This window comes from Sceloporus undulatus, chromosome 8 (assembly GCF_019175285.1).
Source record: "Sceloporus undulatus isolate JIND9_A2432 ecotype Alabama chromosome 8, SceUnd_v1.1, whole genome shotgun sequence".
Taxonomy (NCBI): domain Eukaryota; kingdom Metazoa; phylum Chordata; class Lepidosauria; order Squamata; family Phrynosomatidae; genus Sceloporus; species Sceloporus undulatus.
The window spans coordinates 18,836,836-18,858,932 of record NC_056529.1 but is presented as its reverse complement, the minus strand read 5'-3'; the positions used below and the strand labels follow the sequence as shown (position 1 = coordinate 18,858,932).

The window sequence follows — 22,097 nt, the reverse complement described above, 5'->3', positions numbered from 1 at the left end:
GCCATTACTTAGTCGCAACATGGCTACCCTTGGATATGTTGGTTCAAAACAAACAGGGCGCCTTCCACATCATTGGAACAACGGGTCTGTTCTGAGTTTTACTACAAACTTTAAAAGTGTTTGGTGCAAGGTATGAAAGAAACATTAAAGCAAATCTGAAAAGCAAATTTAAAGCAAATAAATTCAAAATGGACTTGCCCCAGCCGGTTGAAGGGCAAATTTAAATCGACAACAACCTCTTGAGGACTATGAGTTTCCCCAGCCCTGAGCTCTCCTATGGATCCCATCTTCTAAGATAAATTGGTGAAGGGGGAATATTTATTTATTTTGTTCATTTATATCCCACCTTTCCATTGATAACAATGGGACTCAAAGCACCTTACAATGTGTTAATGAGATTCATAGTGTGGTTCTTCTTTGGGGTTGGCACAGGTCAATATCGAAGCTCTTGAAAACAGGTTGGGCAAATGTTTGAAGAGATTGGATTACTGTCTCCCATTCATTTCACTGGAAACTGAGCAGGAAGACTTCCTGGTGAGTTATAGCCATTGTTCATCCTTTGTTTTAAAGAACAAATGAAGCTATGGAAGGAATGCATGTTCCCTTTCAATCAACATATACAGGGTTAGCCATGTTGACCATACAACAGAGTACAATAACATCCAAAATCCACAAACAGTGATACTTTTATTGGACTAACTAAAGTGCACAAAATAGTGTAAGCTTTCGAAGTGCCGTTGGCGCCTTCATCAGACAAAGGTGTTAAAATCATACTGGAGAAAGAAAAATATAACAGTATTAGAGTCAGAGGTCTACATTTTGTCAAGTTGTAGTTATTGTTTTCATTTAAGATAGTATGGAATAATATCTATGCAGGCAGAGGTTATTCTTTCTGGCCATGTGGTTCTGGGAGATATAGACTCCAATAAAGGTCAAATAAAGCTATCACCGTTTTGTGAATTTTGGATGTTATTCTACTTTGCTTTGAATCAGTTATTTTTACCCTAAAACCTGCAGAATGGGCTACATCTCATGCAACAGACTAAACCCCCTCAAAACTCTCCACCGATGTCCAACTCTCTTACCTGATCGAGATATTTTTTCCAGATTGGTTCTGGATTATCTGCTACAAATTCGTTCCAGCCGTGTTTGATCCTGCGCTGCAGCACTGAGAATTCAGAAAGTCCTTTATGGAAATCAACCTAAGGATAGGAAACAGGCATTGACCACGGCTTGGAAAAGTTCCTTTCGGGGACTAAAACTCCCAGAATCGAAGGCTCCATCTACACTGCAGGAACAATGCAGTTTGACGCCACGTTAACTGCTATGGCTCCATGCCATAGGATGTGTTGTTTTCAGAGAGATTTAGCCTTCTCTGTCAGATAGCTCTGGTGCTACAATAAGCTCAAATCTTAGGATTCCATAGGATGGAGCTATGACAATTAAAGAAGTGTCAAACTGCATTAATTCTGCAATGTGGTGGCAATCATTTTTCCAAACTCTGTGCTCATAAACAAGAAGATGGCTCTTCCACTCCTCTTTCTTTTAATTCTTCTAAGCTGTTTTCCCTTCCCAACCTCAGACAGTTTTATGGCTCTCACCTGCAACATTTTGGCTAACTCTTCTGTATGGCATTTGCAAGCTTCTTTGGGAGGCAACGCTGTGATCTCTTTCTCTTCTTCAGCCAGCTTCAGTTCGGATTCATCTTCAGGCTGCAGAATGCAAGTAAACTATAGGGTCAAGGGTGATGCAAAGACAATAACAACTTTGTTGTATTTGGGGAATTTACTAGGGACTTTGGCACAGATTTGGAGGGGGTTCGAAGTTTGGAGATCCGTAGGACGATAGTGATGCTGACGACAATGGCAATTAATTATTTCTTGTCTTTTTAAATTGTCTATCTAAGCAGGATTGTTAATATCTTGGCGGTCTAACAGAGCCAGCTAACCACCCACAGTTGCGACCACCCAAGTCTGTATGATTGATTGACTGTTCATAATTTATAATTAATTAATTAATCTATCAATCAATGGGAGCTATTGTGGTGTAGTGGTCTGAGTGTTGAACCAAGACTTTGGGAGATCGAAGTCTGACTCCCTGCTCACTCACAGGAACCCATTGGTGACCTTTGGAAAGCTACACGCTCTCGGCTGAAGAAAAGGCAATGGCCAGCCTCCAAGGAAATCTCATGCTAGGTTCACCTTAGGGTTGCTATAAGTCAGAAATGACCCAAAGGCACACAAAAACAATCTGTGAGATAGATAGATAGATAGATAGATAGATAGATAGATAGATAGATAGATAGATAGATTATTGCTATAAATGACAAATATTAGAAATCTGTGATCTAACACAACGATCTGCAGTCCTGGTAATAAAGGTTCCTATGAAGGTCATTGGGAAGGAAAAGGAAAAGAAGAAATAAGGTTTGACATTGAAGAAACAAATATACCAAAACAAAACAAAACAAAACAAAACAAAACAAAACCCAACAAGGTGAAAGAAGAGAACAAGAATGAGGACAGGGGCAATAAAAATGTGGTTTCCACTAGTGTCTGAGTGTCAAAGTATGTATATATGTATATGTATGTGTATATGTGTGTGTGTGTAAGTATATTCTATCTATCTATCTAGCTATCTATCTATCTATCTATCTTCCATAAGCAAAGATAAGGAAAATCAGCAGAAAGAGCTTTCATGTACCGGAACAACAGTGTTTTTTGATTTTAGAGGATTTGAGCTAGAGGGATCAGGACTGTTAAATCTGCCTATTTTCTTGGCTTCCCAAAGGCTTCTTTCTTTTAAGATGGAGGATTGAGAGTTCAGTCCATACCTTTTTCGAGAGAAAATCCTCCAGGGAGGATTGAACTATAAAGTTATTTCAGGGTAAAAAGGAGAGAGAGGAGAGAAACACAGCTTTTAATTCAAGAAAGCCAACCAAGTTATTGCTCCGAAATGGCCTTGCAAGCTCTTGATTCGTTTACTCTTGGCACAGACCATTTTCCTCCTTGTTGTTGGATGGTCCCTGGAAAAGTGCTTCAGACCATGGAGGCTCTATGGTTACCTAACCAATGATAGATGGATCTTCCATAAATGTGACCAGTTTGCAGTCTTGGTCAGCAAACAAGATGGCGCACCTCCCATGCCATGTACCAAAGTCATCTGGATTCATAGCTGTTTCTTCAGCACTAGGAAAGGGAGCAGAGCTTGGAAAAGTTACTCTTTTGGATGACAACACCCAGAATCCACTAGGTCCTGACAGATTCTGGGAACTGTAACCCAAAGAGTGGTCCTTCTAGGCTAGGAATGGAAAAAACATGTGGCATTTCCTGGCTAGCCTGGCACATAGCCTTCTCCTCCAACATCTATTCTTAGCATCTCTGCCATTTGACCACTTCACTACGGCCAACTGCAACACTTTTGACTCCCGTATGGCAAACCCTGATCTCAAATTTCTCCAAAAGTGGGCACCAGAGGAGCCATTTACAGCTGGCGGTTCAATCCTGGGCGACAAAGGAACAGAAAACGACGCAGGAGGCGAGCCTGGCATGTTTGCATTCAGTGCGCCTGCCACCTTAGCCAACCTTTGTCCTTCTGCAGCACAATGTAAGCTAAACATAATAATAATAAAAAAAGTCATGCCACTTAGCTTGGGGGCTGGTCCTGAGGAAAGAGAAGTACGTATTAGTTTAGGTAAGCTGAGTTGGCACAGGCATGGAGGAAGAAGTCCTTTAAATTAATAAATAAAAAATCCCAAGAGATGTTTGGAAATGAAGCCAAGGCTGCAGCTGTGTTTATTTTTCGCTACTGAGAGCCTAAGGCGCAAGCCCACACAATATTGGAGCGGGTACGCAAAAATCAGAATTTAAGGTGTGTGTGTATATTCAACCTTTTATTTAAGATCATTTCAATTTTTTATGCCATACTCAAAACTAAACAAAAAAGAAAGAGGCATAACATCTATCGTGTCCTTATAAATATCACATATCTCCCATTTTCTGATTTTTAACCCCCATTTTTCCGTCCCCTCCCTTACTATTTTTACCATTTCCCTTATCTATTGTTTGAATATCTTCAATCCTTGGATGCTTGCATCCATGGATAAAGAATCTGTGGATACAGAAGGCCGACTGTATTTTGTTGTTATTGTTGTTATTGTTTTTATTTATTGAGTTGCTTGCATGACATTTCCCATCGGTCACTGCTTTGACTTCTTAAAAGGCGAAGAAGTAAGAGGACTCTCTTCACTCTCAGATAAAGAGATTTAAGACAAAACAGGTCACTTGAGATTTCTGACCATTGGCACATCTGAGGAGGGCACAGGGGAGAGGCCAAAGATTTGGCACACTATGTCAGAACAATGCGCCTGTTCCAACCCTTCACTAACCACCTATTGAAATTGTGAGTGTGCAGGAATGTATTTGATCTGTAGCTATTCTGTAGTACGGATGATCAGATCAACAGTGAGATTACGCTGTGTTAAATGTGTGCGCGCTTGTGTTAAAGGAACTCTTGCGTTGAGTTTCTTAGCACACCCACCTCCAGAATCTGGCAGGATAAACAGAAACAAGGGATTGTTGGCACAGAAGTTCTTGTGTGGGAATACAAAATAAGTATTGAGTTTTCAGGTATTCCCATTTTTACCTGTGAAAGGTTCATAGCACTGGGGACGTGTAGGAAAGTAGAGTGGAAAAGTGTAAAGAAGTTACTGGTTTGAATGTCACCTCTACCATGAACTGGTTTGAATGAACTCACTGGGTGACTTTATGCAAACCTTAGGAAGTGATAATAATCATGGTAATAAGAATGAAGATACTAATGATACTTACCTTACAAAGTGGTTGTAAGGATTAGAATTAGCTGGTGTGCATGAAGTGTGATAAGCACTTGAAAGTCTCTTGAAAACCTCAGTGATAGAAGCAACAACTTTAGAAAGAATTACTTATGAGGGTGACACCAGAAATGTTATACAAAATGAGGAAGGAAGGAAGGAAGGAAGGAGGCAGTGTTGATTTTCTCGATTTGTCAAAATCCAGCAACTGTGTGTGGTTCCCAAACTTTGGTCTTCCAAGTGTTTTGGACTTCAGCTCCCAGAAGCCCCAGCCAGCTTGACCAATTGTCAGGAATTCTGGGAGCTGAAGTCCAAAACATCTGGAGCAGCAATTTTTGGGCATCCCTGTAGCACAATCCTGTCTGTCCATTGCAAACAAGATACAGTTGGCCCTCCTTATCCATGGATTTTTTTTATACACAGATTCAAGCATCCACAGCTTGAAAATATTTTTTAAAAGTATAAATTTCAAATATCAAACCTTGATTTTTTTTTTCCCATTTTATACAAGGGACACCATTTTGCTATGCCATTGTATTTAATGGGACCTGAGCATACACAGATTTTGTTATTCACGGGGGTTCCTGGAGCCAAACCCCAGTGGATAACAAGGGTCCACTGTAGTCATAAATAGTGCATGATGCACTAGGATATGTGCTATGTTGCCAACAAAGCTTAGAAACATTGCTGTTGAGGGACTACAGTGCTAATATAAAGACCATGCTGGTTGGGGATGCTGGGTCTTATAGTTTAAAAACCCTTTCCCAGCCCCCAAGAGCCACATTTATCCATCTCCCATTTCACATCTGGGAAGAACACAGGATAGTCCAACAGCTAGAAGAAAGAAAATAAGTCCGTGATGTGAAACACTAGTATAGCTGCAGGATCCATTCAACATCAACATTTTGGAAGGGTTGAGTCTCCCTTCCAAAATCCAAAATGTTCCAAAATCCAAACTCTTCCACAACGGTGGCAGAGAGAGTTTCACTTTTGCTTTCTGATGGTTCGATGTAAACACACTTTATTTCATGCACAACATCATTAAAAATATTGTGCACAAAATTACCTTTAGGCTATGTGCACCAGGTGGATACGAAGCATACATGAATTTCACGTTGAGACTTGGGTCCCATCTCCAAACTCTTTCATGATGTATGTGCAAATATCCCAAAATCTGAAAAAACCATCCAAAATCCAAAACACTTCTGGTCCCACGCATTTCTGATAAGGGAGACTCAACCTGTATTCCTCTAATACAATGACATTTCAAAAGAGAAAACTCCTTACCGCTTCTTCAGTCTCCCCGCTTTCCACTGGCTGGTATTTCAGGCTCCAGGAACGTTTCCGGAAAAATCTGGAGAGCAAATGCTTTGCTCCCATCTCGATTGGCACAAGGATCAGCAACTGAAAAAAGGCAGGAGCTGAGAAATCCTTCTCCAGCCAGTGTGGCTGTTGGTTTGGGCTATTGTTTCCTGGCTGAGGCTCACATTCCCTTACGAACCAAGGATGTAGTGAGAGAAAAGGCGATCAGGTGGCTGTTACCTGAAGCCGACAAGGTGACGCCACACCTACCGCTCGCAACAGGTGCCTAGGAGGGGCCGAATTCCTGGCTCAGACCTACTTGGAGTGTCTGAAATATCTGGACGGATCAGTTCTCAGGAATTGCAGCCCCTAAACCTCCCCCCCCCCATCCCTGTGTCCAAGGAAACCAAATTTTTACATTTACATGGTCTTTCTAGTACAGTTACCTGAACCACAACTGAAGGAGGGCTGGGCTATTTGTGAAGTTATTTTTTTTTCTCCTTTGCATGCATTTTTGGAATGCACACCTTGGACAATTTCACAGATGGCACCTGGCTTCCGCAGTTTGGTTTTGCCTGAACCTACTGGGAAGAGATTTCGCCACCGGCTCTCCGTTCCCCTCTCCTGATGGAGTGCAAACTATTTTGGGAGTGCAAAGTTTAATGGAGTGCAAATTATATTTGCATTTTGAATTCAGTTTGCAGCAACAGAAGTAAGCCAAGAATTCAAAGATATAGCCGAATCAGTATGTAGAGAGATATTGCAGCACCTTTGAGAGTAACTGAAAGAAGTTGACAACATGAGCTTTTGTAGACTTTGGTCTACTTCCAAAAGCATCTGAGGAAGTAGACTGAAGTCTATGAAAGCTCATGCTGCCAACTTCTTCCAGTTAGTCTCAAAGGTGCTATAAGATCTCTGCATACTGAAGTAAGCCAAGGACAACTAATGAATCAGTTGAGGAGCCTCTTTGGACAAAAAAATGACAGCCTATTTTAGCTTCAAATTCTTCTTGTTGTTGTTGTATCTCTTCAAGTCATTTCTGATTTATGCTGAGTCCAAGGGGATCCTATCCTGGGGTTTTCTGGGGTTGAGAGTGTGTGACTTGTCCAGGGTCACCCAGTGGGTTTCTATGGCTGAGTGGGGATTTGAACCCTGGTCTCCAGAGTTGTAGTCCAGTGGATACCAAAATCCATGGATGCTCAAGTCCCATTATCTACAGTGGTGTATTAAAATGGTGTCCATTATATGAAATGGCAAAATCAAGGTTTGCTTTTTGGACATTTTGTGGGGATATTTTCAAGCCATGGATGGATGAATCCATAGATCCAGAATCTGTGGATATGGGGAGCTGGCTAATTTAAGTCATAGGTGTTTCATTTCAGCCTTCTAGAAGCTGAGAAAATACTACAGGCATTGTGGAAAACACCAAATGAAGGAAGAGAAATGGTCATCTAGGGAAGCTGGATTTAATGCCAGGATATGATGTTCTACATCTTCCTTTAGGACTGAACCAAAGCACTTCCTTCTCTCTGTGGAAGAGATGCCTATCTAGAGAGAAAGTAGCTGTAGGTCATGACAAGGCAGCGCACCTGGCATGTGGCGAAACAGGTAGGCGTCATAAATATGCTGCCAAATGGTTTCTGTGGGAAACTGCATGGGATGTTAAATGATTCATGCTTCTTTGGTAAAACAGTCTTTACTGGGTTGATCCCATTTCTCCAACAGGTGATGGCTGTGGATTCTGAAAGCAAGGTCCTTCCGAATGGATAAAACATGCAATTCCATGCAATGTAAAGCCAATGAATTCCTCATCCTAAGACTGAGGAACTGCGAAAGCTGCTTCACACAATAGGAGAGAGCATAGGTATTATTTACTTTGGCAGAGAGCAACGTGTCAGAGTCAGTGTCAACAGTCTTTTTCATTACCTGCCACTTGAGTCTATTTTAATTGGAGATGTCAGGGGTGAACCCAAGTCTTTCTTTATGCAAAACAGATGTCTCTCCTATAAGCCCTTCCTGGTCATAAAACATATGTAGCTTTTTTTATACTAGGAAGTAATAGTCTCACTATATTCTGCACTGGTCAGGTCTCACTTGGAGTATTATCTTCAGTTCTAAGATCCCTATTTTAAGAAGGATACAGACAAGTTGGTGCAGGTACAGAGAAGGGGAATGAGGATGATAAGAGGGATGGAGAACAAAACATAAGAGGAAAGGGTGAAGGAGCCAGGCATGTTCAGCCTGGGGGTCAGTCACACTTAATGTTTTTTGACGCAGAGATTCACATCTGTGCACCGTTCCCCACTATGTTTTAAGGCATTTCAATCTGATGCTTCATTCTCATTCGTCATCATTCCAAATTAAAATGGTGGCACCTCAATTGCCGAATGGTGGCTGTGCAATCCGAATCAATTCAGTATCGCATTCACACCACCACAGATGCAAATTGTTTTGGCACCCAAAAAAAAGACACGGTGAGTAACCCGGTGCTGAATATACAGGGTAAAGTTGTGTTTTCACTGGCACCTCCGCACACCACACCGTGTGCATTCAGGGTACAGTGTGAACAACCCTGAAATAACCCAGTTTCCACACTGGGTTATTTCATAGTGTGAATGACATATTGGTGAAGAGAAGACTGCAGGACTGCAAGACTACATGATCTCACTCTATATACTTCAAGGGCTGTCACAGAGAAGACTCTGTTCTCCGCTGCCCCAGAGGTAGGACTAGCTCTACTGGTTTGGAATTATGGGAGAGTAGATTTCAATTGTACATTAGAAGGAATGTCTTGACTGTAAGAGCGATTTGGCAATGGAACAAATTGCCTAGGCAGGTGGTAGGTCTCCTTCTCCGGATGTTTTCAAGAAAGAGGCTAGACAGCTATCTACTGGGGATCTTCTAAGTAGAGAGCCTGCACTGAGCAGGAGGTTGGATTGATGGCCTATGAGGCCCCTTCCAACTCTATGACTCTATGATTCTCGGTCACACAGAAAATACTCTAGACGAGTCTTCTTTGGCCAGCAACAATTCTCTATCACCTCAAGTCAGTGTTTTTCTCATTGGTTTGTCAGTACAGTGGTACCCCGGGATACGAATTACCCAGCTTACGAATTTTTCGGGATACGAAAAAATCCCATAGGGATTTATTGTTTCGGCTTACGAAGGTTTTTTCGGGTTACGAAAAAACCTCGGCGCTATTTCGCCACCGGAGGGCAGCAGAGAGCTATTTTTTTCCATTAGCGCCTATGGCAATTCAGGTTACGAAGGTTTTTCGGGTTACGAAATTAGCCGCGGAACGAATTAATTTCGTAACCCGAGGTACCACTGTACTGGATTTAAATGAGATCCTAGAGAAGTCACCCTTTGGATCACAACACCTAGAAAACCTCAGCCAATGGGATTCCGGAAACCATTGACTTCACAGATGTTTTCCAAGTTCTGCCCTAGACTAACTGGCCCAAAGCAAGGCCAAGAAACACTATCGCCTCATGTTCCCTTGCCCAACTTCCCAACACCTTGTTTTCCATTGGTTTTTGTAGCCCGTTCTACCAAGCCAGTGCAAAATCTGAAGCACTTATGATTTTATCCTGGTCATTGAAGACAAACTACCTTTGCATGGACAGATCAGATCCCAGACACTTTGTCTGCTGAAGGGGCACTGATGTAAATCCTCATACCAATAAATAGAAGTGAGCAAAAAGTCCATTCAGCACTGCCTATGGAGGTCAAGATTTCTGGCTTTACAAGCAGTGATGAACTATTAATACCATCATTTCCAGCTCTTGAATGCAGAGTTGTACACATAGCTTCCGACTTCTGCCCACTGAACAAGCTGCTCCCAAATCAAGTCCTCCACAAGCTGATGTTTATCTCTTTCTCTTAAGAGAAATTGGCAGATTTTATATCTGTAAAATGTAAATGTTACCTTCTTCATGCAAAGCAGGAGCTCAGAAACTGCAACTGAAATGCAATACTCTCCTATTTAGCGGATCCAAAAGAGATACTGTAACTCTTCCCAGATTCAAGTGGGCTGTATTGTATTTTGTTGCTACGTAAGAATTAAAGATGAGGAATCTTTCAGGGAAAAAAGGTGGTAAATCTGATGCAGGACTAACATGGGCTGCATCTGCACTGCAGAAATAATCCAGTTTGACACCACTTTAACTGCCACATCTCCATCCTGTGATTTGTAGTTTGTTGTGGCACCAGAGCTCTCTGACAGAGAAAGCTAAATGTCTCATAAAACTACAGTTCCCAGAATTCCATAGCACTGAATAATGGCAAAGTGATGTAAAGCTGGGTTTTTTTTCTGCAGCACTAATGCAGCCATGGTTGACTTCAAAATCAGTCTTCTAAGCAACCAAAGTCTTAGGCCTGGATGGGTGAACTTATGTATTTCTCTTTAGCAGATATTCCTTCCTTCTGGAAACCCAGGAATCTGTTGGATAGGGCCATGTCAGTTAAAGTGATGCCAAACTACATTATTTCTACAGTGCAGATGCATCCTTAATCAATTTATAACAGTATGGTGGCTTACCAAATCCATGTACTTCCCCTTCTCTTTTTCTCTCTCTCTCCCTCTCTCCCTCTCTCTTTCCTTTCTGTTTCTTCTCTTTGTAATCACACATTAAAAATCAAATTATAAACGTTATGAAAAAAAACATGCGGAAGGTGATGAACAGCAAAGGTGCCTTGGAGGTTTCCCAGTACAAGTTTCCTATTACCAATAAAGTCAAAGTTCAGAAAGCATTTAGAATGAGACAAGAATATTGTTCAAAATAAGAACTTTTAATACCATCCAAAATAGTGACTGTATGTATCGTAGTCATTAACCATCCAAGACTGTGGTGGAGTTGCATGCTAGCATGTCTGTGCTTATCCAGGGCCCCTTTTGTGTCTGTGTGACTCAGTTTCCCATCTGAGTTTCAACAAGGGCGATAAGGAAGTGCAACCAGAGTGAGTCTGGCATGAGAAGACAAGAAGTCAGAACTGGATTAGCAGCCATGTGTTTGGACAGAACCCAACCATGGAAACCCAGAGTGTCATGACAGGTCATCTTTTTGAATCCAGAATGCCACAAGGAAATGTGAAGTCGAAGGCTTTCATGGCCGGCATCCATAGTTTTTTGTGGGTTTTGGGGGCTATGTGGCCATGTTCTAAAAGACTTTATTCCTGATGTTTCGCCAGGATCTGTGGCTGGCATCTTCAGGTAAACTTCAGCAATAAACTCTTCCAGAACATGGCCACATAGCCCAAAACCCCCACAAAAAACCCACAAGGAAATGCTTAAATTTGGCACACACACACACACAGAGTACTCTTAATAGGACAGAGTTTGGGAATGTTACTTAGTTCAACTATAATACCCAAAACTTCCCAGCCAGTATGTGCAGTTGGCTCTCCATGTTTCGACTTTTGCAGATTTGATTATTCACAGATTTGATCAATATGTTCTCAGATCTGACCAATATGTTCTCTCTAGGAATCTCTACATTCTCCAGCTCCGCTCTGCTGGAAGTTGACCATAGAGTCACTCTGGAGGACATCTCTCGACATTTTATATGTCCTCCAGTGCAACTCTATGGTCAACTTCCAACAGGTATTGACCATAGAGTTGCACTGGAGGAGCTAAAGATTCCTAAAGAGATGTTCTCTCAGGTTAAACAAAAAAGAAGAGTGGTCTTTTTATTTGTGGGTTTTCTACTTTCATGGGGGTCCTGTGCCCCTAACCTCAATGAATGTGGAAGGCCCACCATAGTCCAAAAAAGTAACTTTCCCAAGAATGGAGTAAAAGCCACTCTCTCCTAGCAAACCTGACACTCTCCATATTCTTTACATTGGGGATGGGAATGATGTGGCCCTCAGGTTGGTTTTGTGGCTCCCGAGAAACAACAGGAACAATGCTTGACTCTCAAGGAACCCATGATGGAGGTCCATGATGATGGAAACCAGGATCCTAGACTGTAGAACAGCCTAACTGCAAATCATATTGTACTCATGCATTTTCGCTCCACGACTCGTTCTCCTTGAGACTTGACTTGAATTAACTGATGCGCTTCTGTTGCTGTTTCACATAACCCACCACATTATTGGAACTGCCTCCTGCAAAAGCAATAAGTGGAAGGTTAGAAAACAATAGCAACTCCAGGCTATTAAAGAATTTATTATCCATTTCCATTTGTTTCTCTTTGGTTTTGAACCCATGGCTCTCCCAGACCTGGGCTGCAAGGTAGCTCACAACATGATTCAAAAGACATGCGAATGAAAATGATGACAATTCATATAATCAAAACAGAACCAAACGAGTTTGCAATGTGAAAACACCAAATGAATTTAAAACAGTTCTAAAACCACATAGGATTAAATATATCGATAACCATCATAATGTAAAATTAAGACAAAGCTGGGTGAGTTTGGAAAATCAGTACGCAAAAGGGATCTTGTAGCACCTTTGGGACTAACGGAAAGATAGAAGTTGGTGATATGAACTTTTGTAGACTTGAGCCTACTTCCTCAAATGCATCTGAAGAAGTAGACTCAAGTCGACAAATTTATTTATGAAGTTTCATAACGAAAGCCAGGACCTCAGGATATAAACTTTACAATGCTCTATAAATAAATGCTGAACTTCCCAGAGGTTCAGGTACAGTAGATTAAAAAGTGCAATATATTATAATATCTATGTTATAAACATTTTTTATAAAATCAAGCACGGAAGGCAGAATTAGCCACGATTTGTATCCTGGAATCTTACCAAAGTATTCCTTATAATGTTTAGGCCTTAGATTCCATCCATCTGGAGAAGGAAAAAGCAAAACAAGGTTGAGCAACTTAAGAAAAAATCACCAAATGACAATTTTGCATTGACAGTAAACAGGTGAGTTGGGTGTTCTATCTTTCTGAGGTTTCCAACACTTTAAAAAGAAGCAAACGATCATTTGGAGCTCTGAACAACAGAGCTAAGAAAACACTCACTTTGCTTTTACACTTACTGCAGCGAGGCAGCTTTGGAGACATCTAGTGTCTCAAAGCCTAACGTGCAGGAATATCAAACGAGAAAATACTTCTTAAAAAAGAGCCAAACTACCTAAAAGCTTTTGTGTATCATATAGTGAATGTTGCAAAGATTCGGGTGTGAATTTTGTGAACAATATGTCTCCAACTGCCAACATTCATATAGTGAATTTTGTGCACAGTAAGTCTCCAATTGCAAAGATTAATGTGTGAATTTTGTGCACAATAAGTCTCCAATTGCAAAGATTCAGGTGTGAATGTTGTGCACAGTAAGTCTCTAACAGCAAACATTCATGTAGTGAATTTTGTGCACAATAAGTCTCCAATTGCAAAGATTTAAGTATGAATTTTGTGCACAATAAATCTCTGAAGATGCTCATGAATCCATAAGAGTTTTCCGGCACTCCAGAGATGCATTTTAAAAATATTTACAAATATACTTTCGATCCATCCTTGTCCATGCTAAGCCTTCCAACTCCTTCATCTATTACAGAGGAGATAACATGAGCAGTGCCCTTCTGGATCTTTGCCTTTTGCTTAAGAAATGGTTTGGCCATTGGCATAGGTGAGGGGGCTTTGGGTTCACAATGGCACGCCAACATACCTGAATTTCCTCGTAACTTGATGCACTGGCCCCTATTGGGGATGCCCTCAGCAGCATTGCCAGGGTTGATAATGTGACATTCATATCCTGTTGGACAATGTAGGGGCTCATCTCCATCCTCAGTGGTGCTGCAAGCTTCAGCTATGAGAAGAAACAGAAAAGCAAATGGTGAGCCTAGCCAGGTGGGGCCAAAGATCTATCAGAACCCATGATGGATCTAATCTAGGAATGAGCAGCTGCTGCCACAGTGCAGACTTAATGCAGCTTGACACTGTTTTAACTTTCATGGCTCCATCCTAGGAAATCCTGGAGTTTGTAGTTTATTGTGGCACTAGAGTTCTTTGACAGGGAAGGCTACATATCTCACAAAACTCAATTCCCAGGATTCCATAGCGCTGAGATTTAAATTTTATTGTATACAGTATTTGCATGAAAAGTTGTGGGGTTTGAGGGGGAGCCTAGAAACAAAGTACTTTTAATCCAAACAAAATGGTTATGTGAAAAATCTCCAAATCAGTGCAAATGTGCAAAAACTTTTGTCTTCTTGCCTACCATTCCCCAGTTTCCAAACAATGCACATGTCTTTTACTTCTTCTTGCTGCCACCTTACCTTGTAAAACTTCCTCAGGTCCATCAAGCAACCAGCCATTGCCTCCCAACCAACGTGGCTTCGGCTGCACCAACCAATCTAAAACTTTTCAAAGAGACCACGTTATTGTGTGAAATTAGCATGTTAAGAATTGTATAAGTCAATGATAGGGAACCTCAGCTGAAAGTAGTTGGTATTTTTCGTTGCACCCTCTTATTTATTTGACCCCACACATAACTGGAACTCAGTTCCTGAAAACGTCTCTGAAATTGAATTTGGCCCCGCAGGCAAAAGGGGTTCTCCACCCCTGGTATAAGGATGACTAACACTATGATAGACAAACCATCTATGTGGTTTGGAAGTCTAAATACCTTGACGGCAACAGACCCCATCTGATCATGGAAGCTAAGAAGGGTCAGCCCTGGTTAGTGCTTGGATAGGAGACTACCAAGGAGTACTAGGCACTATGGGCTCTATTTCAGAGGAAGGCAATGGTAAACTGTGGTGCTGTTATTGTTAACTGCCCTTGTGTTGATTCTGACCCATGGCGACATGAGACATCTTCAAGACCCCTGTCCTCCACTGCTCATCTCCTGTAAACTCATACTCAATATCTCTTCAATAGAGTTCATCCTTCTAGCATGTGGCCTTCCTCTCTTTCTACTTCCCTCCACCTTTCTTAGCATTATGTTTTTCCCCCCAATGATTCAAACTTTCTCATGATGTGTCCGGAGTACGACAGCCTCAGTTTTGTCATCTTGGCTTCCAGGGAGATTTCTGCCATGATCTGCTCTAGGATCCATTTGTTTGTTTTGGCTGTCCACAGAATCCTCAGGGCTCTTCTCCAGCACCAGCAAACTACCTCTGAGTATTCCTTGCCTCAGAAAACCCTATGAAATTATTGGATCGCCATAAGTCGACCCATGATTTGTAGGCACACGCAGACCCTCAGATCAGAGGGGAAGGAAAATGAGGCTACATATCTTCTGGGTGTCCATACTTGGTCCCCCCCTTTCAGCCAAGGCCAGACATATCATTTCTGAGTTACCTCCCTCTCCACTCCATTCCTCACCACTAAGTAGCAGCACCCTCCTGGAGCATGATACCTAATGGACAAAAGAAATGCATGGCACTGCATGGGCAGAACATTATGCTTGTCTACTTGATCCAGGATCTTCGATGGCATTTCAGTTGTCTTACCAGAATTTGGGTTGTCCTTAGGAAGGGGACTCAAATGCATGGTGAAAAAAGCCACCACAGGGCCCTGGGGTATTTGGAAGCAAAGCAATCGATGTTTTAACCTCCCTCAGGGGGGGATCCTGGCCAGGGGAGGATGCATGCCCAGATCTGTTTTAAGGTTCTGAATATGGTCCAATCAACCTTTCCCAGCCTCAGAGGATGGCAATGGCAAACCACCTCTGAAGACACTTTCCAAGAAAACCCTATGCTAGGTTCACCTCAAAGATGACTTGGAGGCACACAACAACAACAAAAGACAATCGATGGGCTGCATACCTGGAGGTGGTGGCACTGACTCTAAGCAGGCATAGATGCACCCGTTGTAGCAGCATCGCTTGTGTCTCTCGCACTCGGAGTCAGAGCGGCAACTAGGCACCTCGCATGCTTGGTCCGGCAGAGTCTGGGGCGGAGGGGGGCAACGGTCATTCTTCTGGTAGGGAGTGCCATGAGAATGAAGGGGATACTCATAGTCCTGGATGAAGAAGAAAAAAAAGAGTCTGGTTGTGTGTGTGTGTTTTCCCCCTCTGAAACTATTCAGTTACTTTAAAGAAATTATTACAATCATTCCTCCATATCCATGGATTCTTTATCTATAGATTCCATTGAAAATATTCTCCATTATTGGGAGAAGGACAGGACATAATTGAACAACAACAACAACAACAACAACAGAGAATCAGCATGATGTAGTAGTTTGAGTGTTGGACTATGACTCCAGGGAGCAGGGTTCAAATCCCAGCTTGGCCATGGAAACCCACTGGGTGATCTTGGTCACACTTTCTCAGCCTCAGAGGATGGCAATCACAAACCTCTTCTGAAGAAACTTGTCATGAAAACCCTTTGATAGGATCATAGAATCACAACTTGAAGGCATACAACAACAACAATACACTTTGTCTCAGTATTAATATCGAAACACTGAACTTTAAACTTTGTATTTTTAAGGAACGCTTATATTTTTTGGGAAGGAGGCCCAAGATTTTAAGGCAATCATAGTACAGTCCTCCCTCCGAATTCGTGAGGGATCCGTTCTGGATCCTGCCATGATTTTGGAAATACGCATATATTCAAGCCCCATAGATTTGAATGGTTGCATGCTCCTTCATGTGGCCATGTGCACATGTCAAGGGGAAGTGCACCATTAACTTTAATGGAGGTTGCCCCTCTGTGAATAAGCAAAACTGCAGATCTCAAGTCCGTGAAAACAGAGGGGTGACTGTATAACTTTTCCAGTTCAGTATTTCATACTCCCCCCCTTTAACATTGCACCAAACCTGCAAACCCAACAGCATATGTAATTGAGAATGCTGTCAAGTATTTTAATTAGTATAAATGTGTGTGTGTCTATTTGCAAAGAAGTATTGCAAAGACCTTTCTCTATTTTATTTCTGCTCTTACGCATTTCAGGGTTACTTGCATTATGCAGAGGGCCCACTAGGTGACACTGGCTAGCAATGACAGCTTTGCAGAGGCTGCAAGAGCAGGCATAACCATGCAACGTTTCAGATGTTTTTGGATCGCAACTCCCAGTATCCTTTACTATGAGCTATGCTGGGTAGGCTTGCTGAGACTTTCAGCCCAACGCTATCTTCAAGGCTGTATGATTTCTATCCTTACCCAACAACAATCTAAGGACCCACCATAATATATGCATGTGTGTGTATGTGCCTTGAAGTAGACAGGACTTAGGGTGACCCCATGAATTTCTTAGGCTTTTCTTAGGCAAGGAATACTCAGAAGTGGTTTTGCCAGGTCCTTCCTCTGAAATACACACACACACACACACACACACACACACACCCTACAATGTTTCAGCGATAAAAAACAGGACTTGTATGGCTAAAGATGCTAAAGATGCTAAAGATGAAGAATAGACAAGCTAAGAGATGCTGCAGCAGTTTGCTTTTGCCTGAATCTACTGGGAAGGGCAAGATCCCACCCCCTCCTCTTCTCTTTCTCTTGCTGAATTAATGGTGTGCAAACTATTTTTGCTCTTTTAACTCAGTTTTCATCAATTGAAGTAAGCTGAGGATGAAGGGGGAAAGTGGGAGGAGGAGAGAGAAACCAGAACATTTTATAAAGCAGCTAAAAGAGTAGGGCGACAGAGAATTAATAGGGACTCTCCCTGCCAAATCTGGACAGTTGGAAGGTATTTTTTATCTTGTTGCACACACCCTATTTCTTTTTCCAAGGAATGTTGGAAAATGTGCATTTCACATCCTTAAGACGCTCCAAGTCGACTTCCTTGCATGCATGTTTCAAATTTCCTTCAGGGTTTGCATTTTGGTTCCAAGGCACATGGTTTGGGTTCCCCCCCTTCCCCTCCATTCCTCAGTTCTTGACAAGTCTGAAAATAAATGCAGAGGGGAGACACCTTTAATCCGGATGTCAAATTTATGTAGTTCCCTGAACTCCAGAAATGCTTCAGTGGCATTTTTATAACTGGAGCAGCAGCTACAGCCAGGAACTTGTTTTTTAAATTGTATTTATTTATTGGATTTCTTTTTGCCCCACCCTTTCCCTTTGCAAAAATGGAAGCAAAGCCAGCAGCTAGGAATGCAATGCAGAAAATATAGTATGTGTGTATGTGTGCCTTCTAGTCGCAACCCTATGAATTTCATAGGATTTTCTTAGGCAAGCAATACTCACAATGGACAACTTTAAAAACAATTTAAAACCATCATTTAAAAACAAACAAATGCATAGCACCCTTTCAGTAATCTGTTCTAACTGCCCAAAGCCTCCTTATTAAATGCTAACCATTACCATACATTTGTATATAGTTTGTAATCTGTATTGTTTTAAAATACGTTGTTAGCCATCTTGAGTGCCATTATTGGGAGAAGGATAGGATATAATTGAGTAATAATAATAATAATAGAGAGGCAGTGTGGTATAGTGGTTTGAGTGCTGGACTATGACTCTGGAGACCAGCATTCGAATCCCAGCTTGGCCATATAAAACCCACTGGCAAGTCACACTCTCTCAGCTTCAGAGGATGGCAATGGCAAACCCCTTTGGAAGAAACTTGCCAAGAAAGCCTCATGATAGGGTCACTGTAAATTGGAAACAACTTGAAGGCACACAACAACAAAGAATAATCCAGAAACCTAAGTGTAAAAGAAAAAGAACTAGACCAGACTCATCGTTCCCTCTGTCAGAGAGCTCTAGTGCCTCATCAAACTACAAATCCCAGGGATTTTGTAGGACAGAAAAGGGGCAGTCAAAATGGTATCAAACTGCTTTATTTTTGCAGAAACACCCCAGTTGGCATTTGAACATGTGTACAAACAAATCTTGCCAAGAAAACCCTATGATAGGTCTGCTTTAGGGTCACCGTTAAGTCCCCACTTAACTCTATTAGAGTAAAGTTATGCTCCGTTTCCTCACTGGGAGATACTGGCCAGTAACGCCACCATAGGCAAACTGGCATAATTTTATGCCAAGCGTAAGATCTCAGCCTCTAAGCCCTAACTTTCTGTCTTCCGCTCTGCCAGCCTCAACAGCAACAGATTCCACCAGCTGAGTCAGTGGCTTCATTTCATCTCCCAGTGGATCCACCTTTCCCTTTCCCTTTCTGTCCACTGAAGAGAGACCTAATATCTTTGCCAACTCAGTAGCACCTGGATGATGCAGAAGTAGAAATAACAAACTTTCATCAAAAGCGACGTTGATCAAAAAGAGCATATCCTGAAGGGGTTGGGCGCTGTGCCCATCTGGCATGTGCTCTCTTAGCATGAACATTGCTCCTGTTCTGTTCTTGTCTTCCTTCTGATTTCACACACATGCGCACAGCGATGCATGGAAGAATTCTGTTTTTATCTTGGCTGAGCATCATTATAAATAGCGTCAACCAACCAAATGACTTGATGACACAACACATCACAACAAATGGAACTGGAGTTCGATAACACGGAAGCCAGCATGGTGTATTGGTTTGAATGTTGGACTATGACTCTGGAGGCCAGAGGTCAATTCCTTGCTCGGCCATAGGTGACTTTGGGCAGACCATGCTCTCTCAGCCTCAGGGGATAGCAATGGCAATCCTTCTCTGAACAAAGCTTGCCAAGAAAAACCCATGTTAGGGTTGTCATGAGTCAGAAACGACTTGAAGGCACACAGCACACACATAAGAAGACAGGCTCCTGAAACACGCAGTGTGTCTTCCTGAGCCAAAATGGATCTAGCAAAAGTTAATGTGGACCCCGGTGTATAACACCCAGGACTCCCGTTGTCTTCTGTTATTTTATCATTGGGTATTATTTATCATTGTTACTGGTAATTGGGTATTTTAATTGTTATGTTGGAGGGACGGATATTGGGTATTTTATTGTATTCTGTATTGTATTTTATGCCTCAATCCAACCAGAGAGGTGGGATATAAATTATTATTATTATTATTATTATTATTATTATTATTATTATTATTAAAAGTTGATGCCTACCTATCATTGCCCTAGAGGCCCCAGGATCAGTTCGCCTTAGGGTCACCACAAGTCGGAAATGACCTGAAGGCACACAGCAACAACATACATACACTACATACAACAAAGAAAGTAGTGTAAAAGGGTCCTTTGTGCCAGTGTCTCCGTCTTTCACCAGCCCCTGAGTCCCCCTGTTTTCCAACAGCATGGCTCTGCATTGACCCATTCTCAAGCATGCACCCGCATCCACCCAAATCCAGGGAAATGCCAACCTCAGCTGTTAAAAGCTGCCCTTGGGGAAGCGTTTAACCTCCTGGTTAAAGAACTCATGGTTTCAAAAGGTTCGCAGCCAAGGTTTGCAACCAAGGGTGGAACTGAAGTCCCAAGAGAGGAAGGGCCCTGTAGAGCGGATGGAGTCCAAAAGTATTGTTTCAGCCTCCAAAGGCAAGACGCTTTTTAATTACCGTTTCCTTGAAAGCTCATTTCCCATCATTGTGAGTGGAGACTATCTAGGGTTACTAAGAACGGAAGTGCTCAAAAGGCAGGCAAGAGGGTTCACCTACGAAAAGGATAAGATTTCAAGGTGACTTATGTTGGTCTAAGAAGAGAGAGATTAATTTTAAAGCTGCCTAACAGAACAATTTTGGAAGGAAGTGTGTTGTTCTATTAACAGGTTCGGCACCCTTCTTTCCCTCTTTTTCTTTCTCTGTGGTCCACCATCACTCTAAAGCTATGCCCTGGTACATTATAGGAAAATAGTTCTCCTTTCTGAATAAACTGGAATGGGTTTTTAGTTAGATCATACAAAAGGATCACAAAATTTGAATGCAGGAGAAAATTAAAAAGTTAAGCTGCTCTGGGTAAGAATGTAATTTCTCTTCATTACTAGATTATCTCCATTCATTCTCAATCCCAATTTACCAGAATTTCCCTAATCTGAATGTGGGACAAAGCAGAATTAATTTTTCCATTCCTTTGGCTAGGAAAGAGTTTTGTTTCAAATCATTTCCAGTCTTCTTTTACTAAACTTCACCACATTCAAACCCAAGAGAAAGGGAAACAGATTTACTCAGGGATGGGGGAGAATTTTGTTTCAGATCATCTCTGATGAGAATGTACCCAAATTCATAGCATTTTGAATGCACAAGAAAGCAAAACCGACTGGTTCACCCGATCCTCACAGTCACCCAAGAAACATTTACTTCCTCAAAAATAACTGAGATAGAAAGGTAACATGGCGATAATCAAGATATATGCAGATGATATTGCATACATAATATTCTGCTTTAGAGAGTTGTTAATTTGCCCAGGGGACTTGTTTTAGCTTAGGTTGGGAACTGGTCAGCCTTGGAGATCCTATGTCACTCTTCCACTTCACATCTCTCACAATCCCTAACTCTTCAGGTTAAATGTTTGGAAATTGTCAGGGGAGGAAATGCAAAAAATGAAGTTAAAGTTTTGCATTCTAACATTGTTCGGTGGATGTCCATACCAAAATAGCAGGAAATCACACTTGAAATTGAGATACCTACAGAGTGACACCTGGTGACAGCCCTCTCAGGATAAGGTCAGACAAGGAAGAGAAGATATAACTTCTTCCAATACGATTGAGCAGAAAGTGTGGGACAAAATTCTCCCCACAATACAGTACAAGAACAGATAGCTGTATATAAGAAATATGGGTGGACCATTCTGGAAGAAACCCAGAAAAGATCAAAGATATGGCAGAACTTCAAAGTGGGAGAACATCTCAAGAGGATTGCAAGTAGCTAGACATGTAGAGACGAGCATTTCTTGGCAAGATTTGTTCAGCTTGCCATTGCCTTCTTGGCCAGTTTCTTCAGAGGGGGTTTGCCGTTGCCATCCTCTGAGGCTGAGAGAGTGTGACTTGCCCAGGGCCATCCTGTGGGTTTCATGGGTGGGCGGTGATATCTATCTATCTATCTATCTATCTATCTATCTATCTATCTATCTAGTACAGTTAGAAATAGGTTCCGGGACAGAATCTAAATTAATGGTCCAAAACCAATCATCATCATCATCATCATCATCATCATCATCATCATCATCATCATCATCATCATCATCATC

General features: G+C 41.8%; 2 protein-coding genes across 2 annotated transcripts in view; both read right to left on the bottom strand.

Moving 5' to 3' along the window:
• Positions 1-6,211, bottom strand: part of ATP2C2 (ATPase secretory pathway Ca2+ transporting 2) — a 31,979-nt gene extending 25,768 nt beyond the window's left edge. Inside the window, exons 1-3 of the mRNA XM_042437783.1 lie at positions 6,119-6,211; positions 1,602-1,730; positions 1,086-1,202 (exon numbers count right to left, since the gene is read on the bottom strand). Coding sequence (XP_042293717.1) covers positions 1,086-1,202; positions 1,602-1,730; positions 6,119-6,211 — 339 coding nt within the window. The remainder of the gene's footprint in view (positions 1-1,085; positions 1,203-1,601; positions 1,731-6,118) is intronic.
• Positions 6,212-11,823: 5,612 nt separating this feature from the next.
• The window catches only part of WFDC1 (WAP four-disulfide core domain 1), an 18,095-nt gene continuing 7,821 nt past the window's right edge, over positions 11,824-22,097 (bottom strand). The window contains exons 3-7 of the mRNA XM_042480668.1: positions 15,859-16,054; positions 14,365-14,448; positions 13,755-13,895; positions 12,891-12,932; positions 11,824-12,238 (exon numbers count right to left, since the gene is read on the bottom strand). Coding sequence (XP_042336602.1) covers positions 12,180-12,238; positions 12,891-12,932; positions 13,755-13,895; positions 14,365-14,448; positions 15,859-16,054 — 522 coding nt within the window. The 3' untranslated portion in view covers positions 11,824-12,179. The remainder of the gene's footprint in view (positions 12,239-12,890; positions 12,933-13,754; positions 13,896-14,364; positions 14,449-15,858; positions 16,055-22,097) is intronic.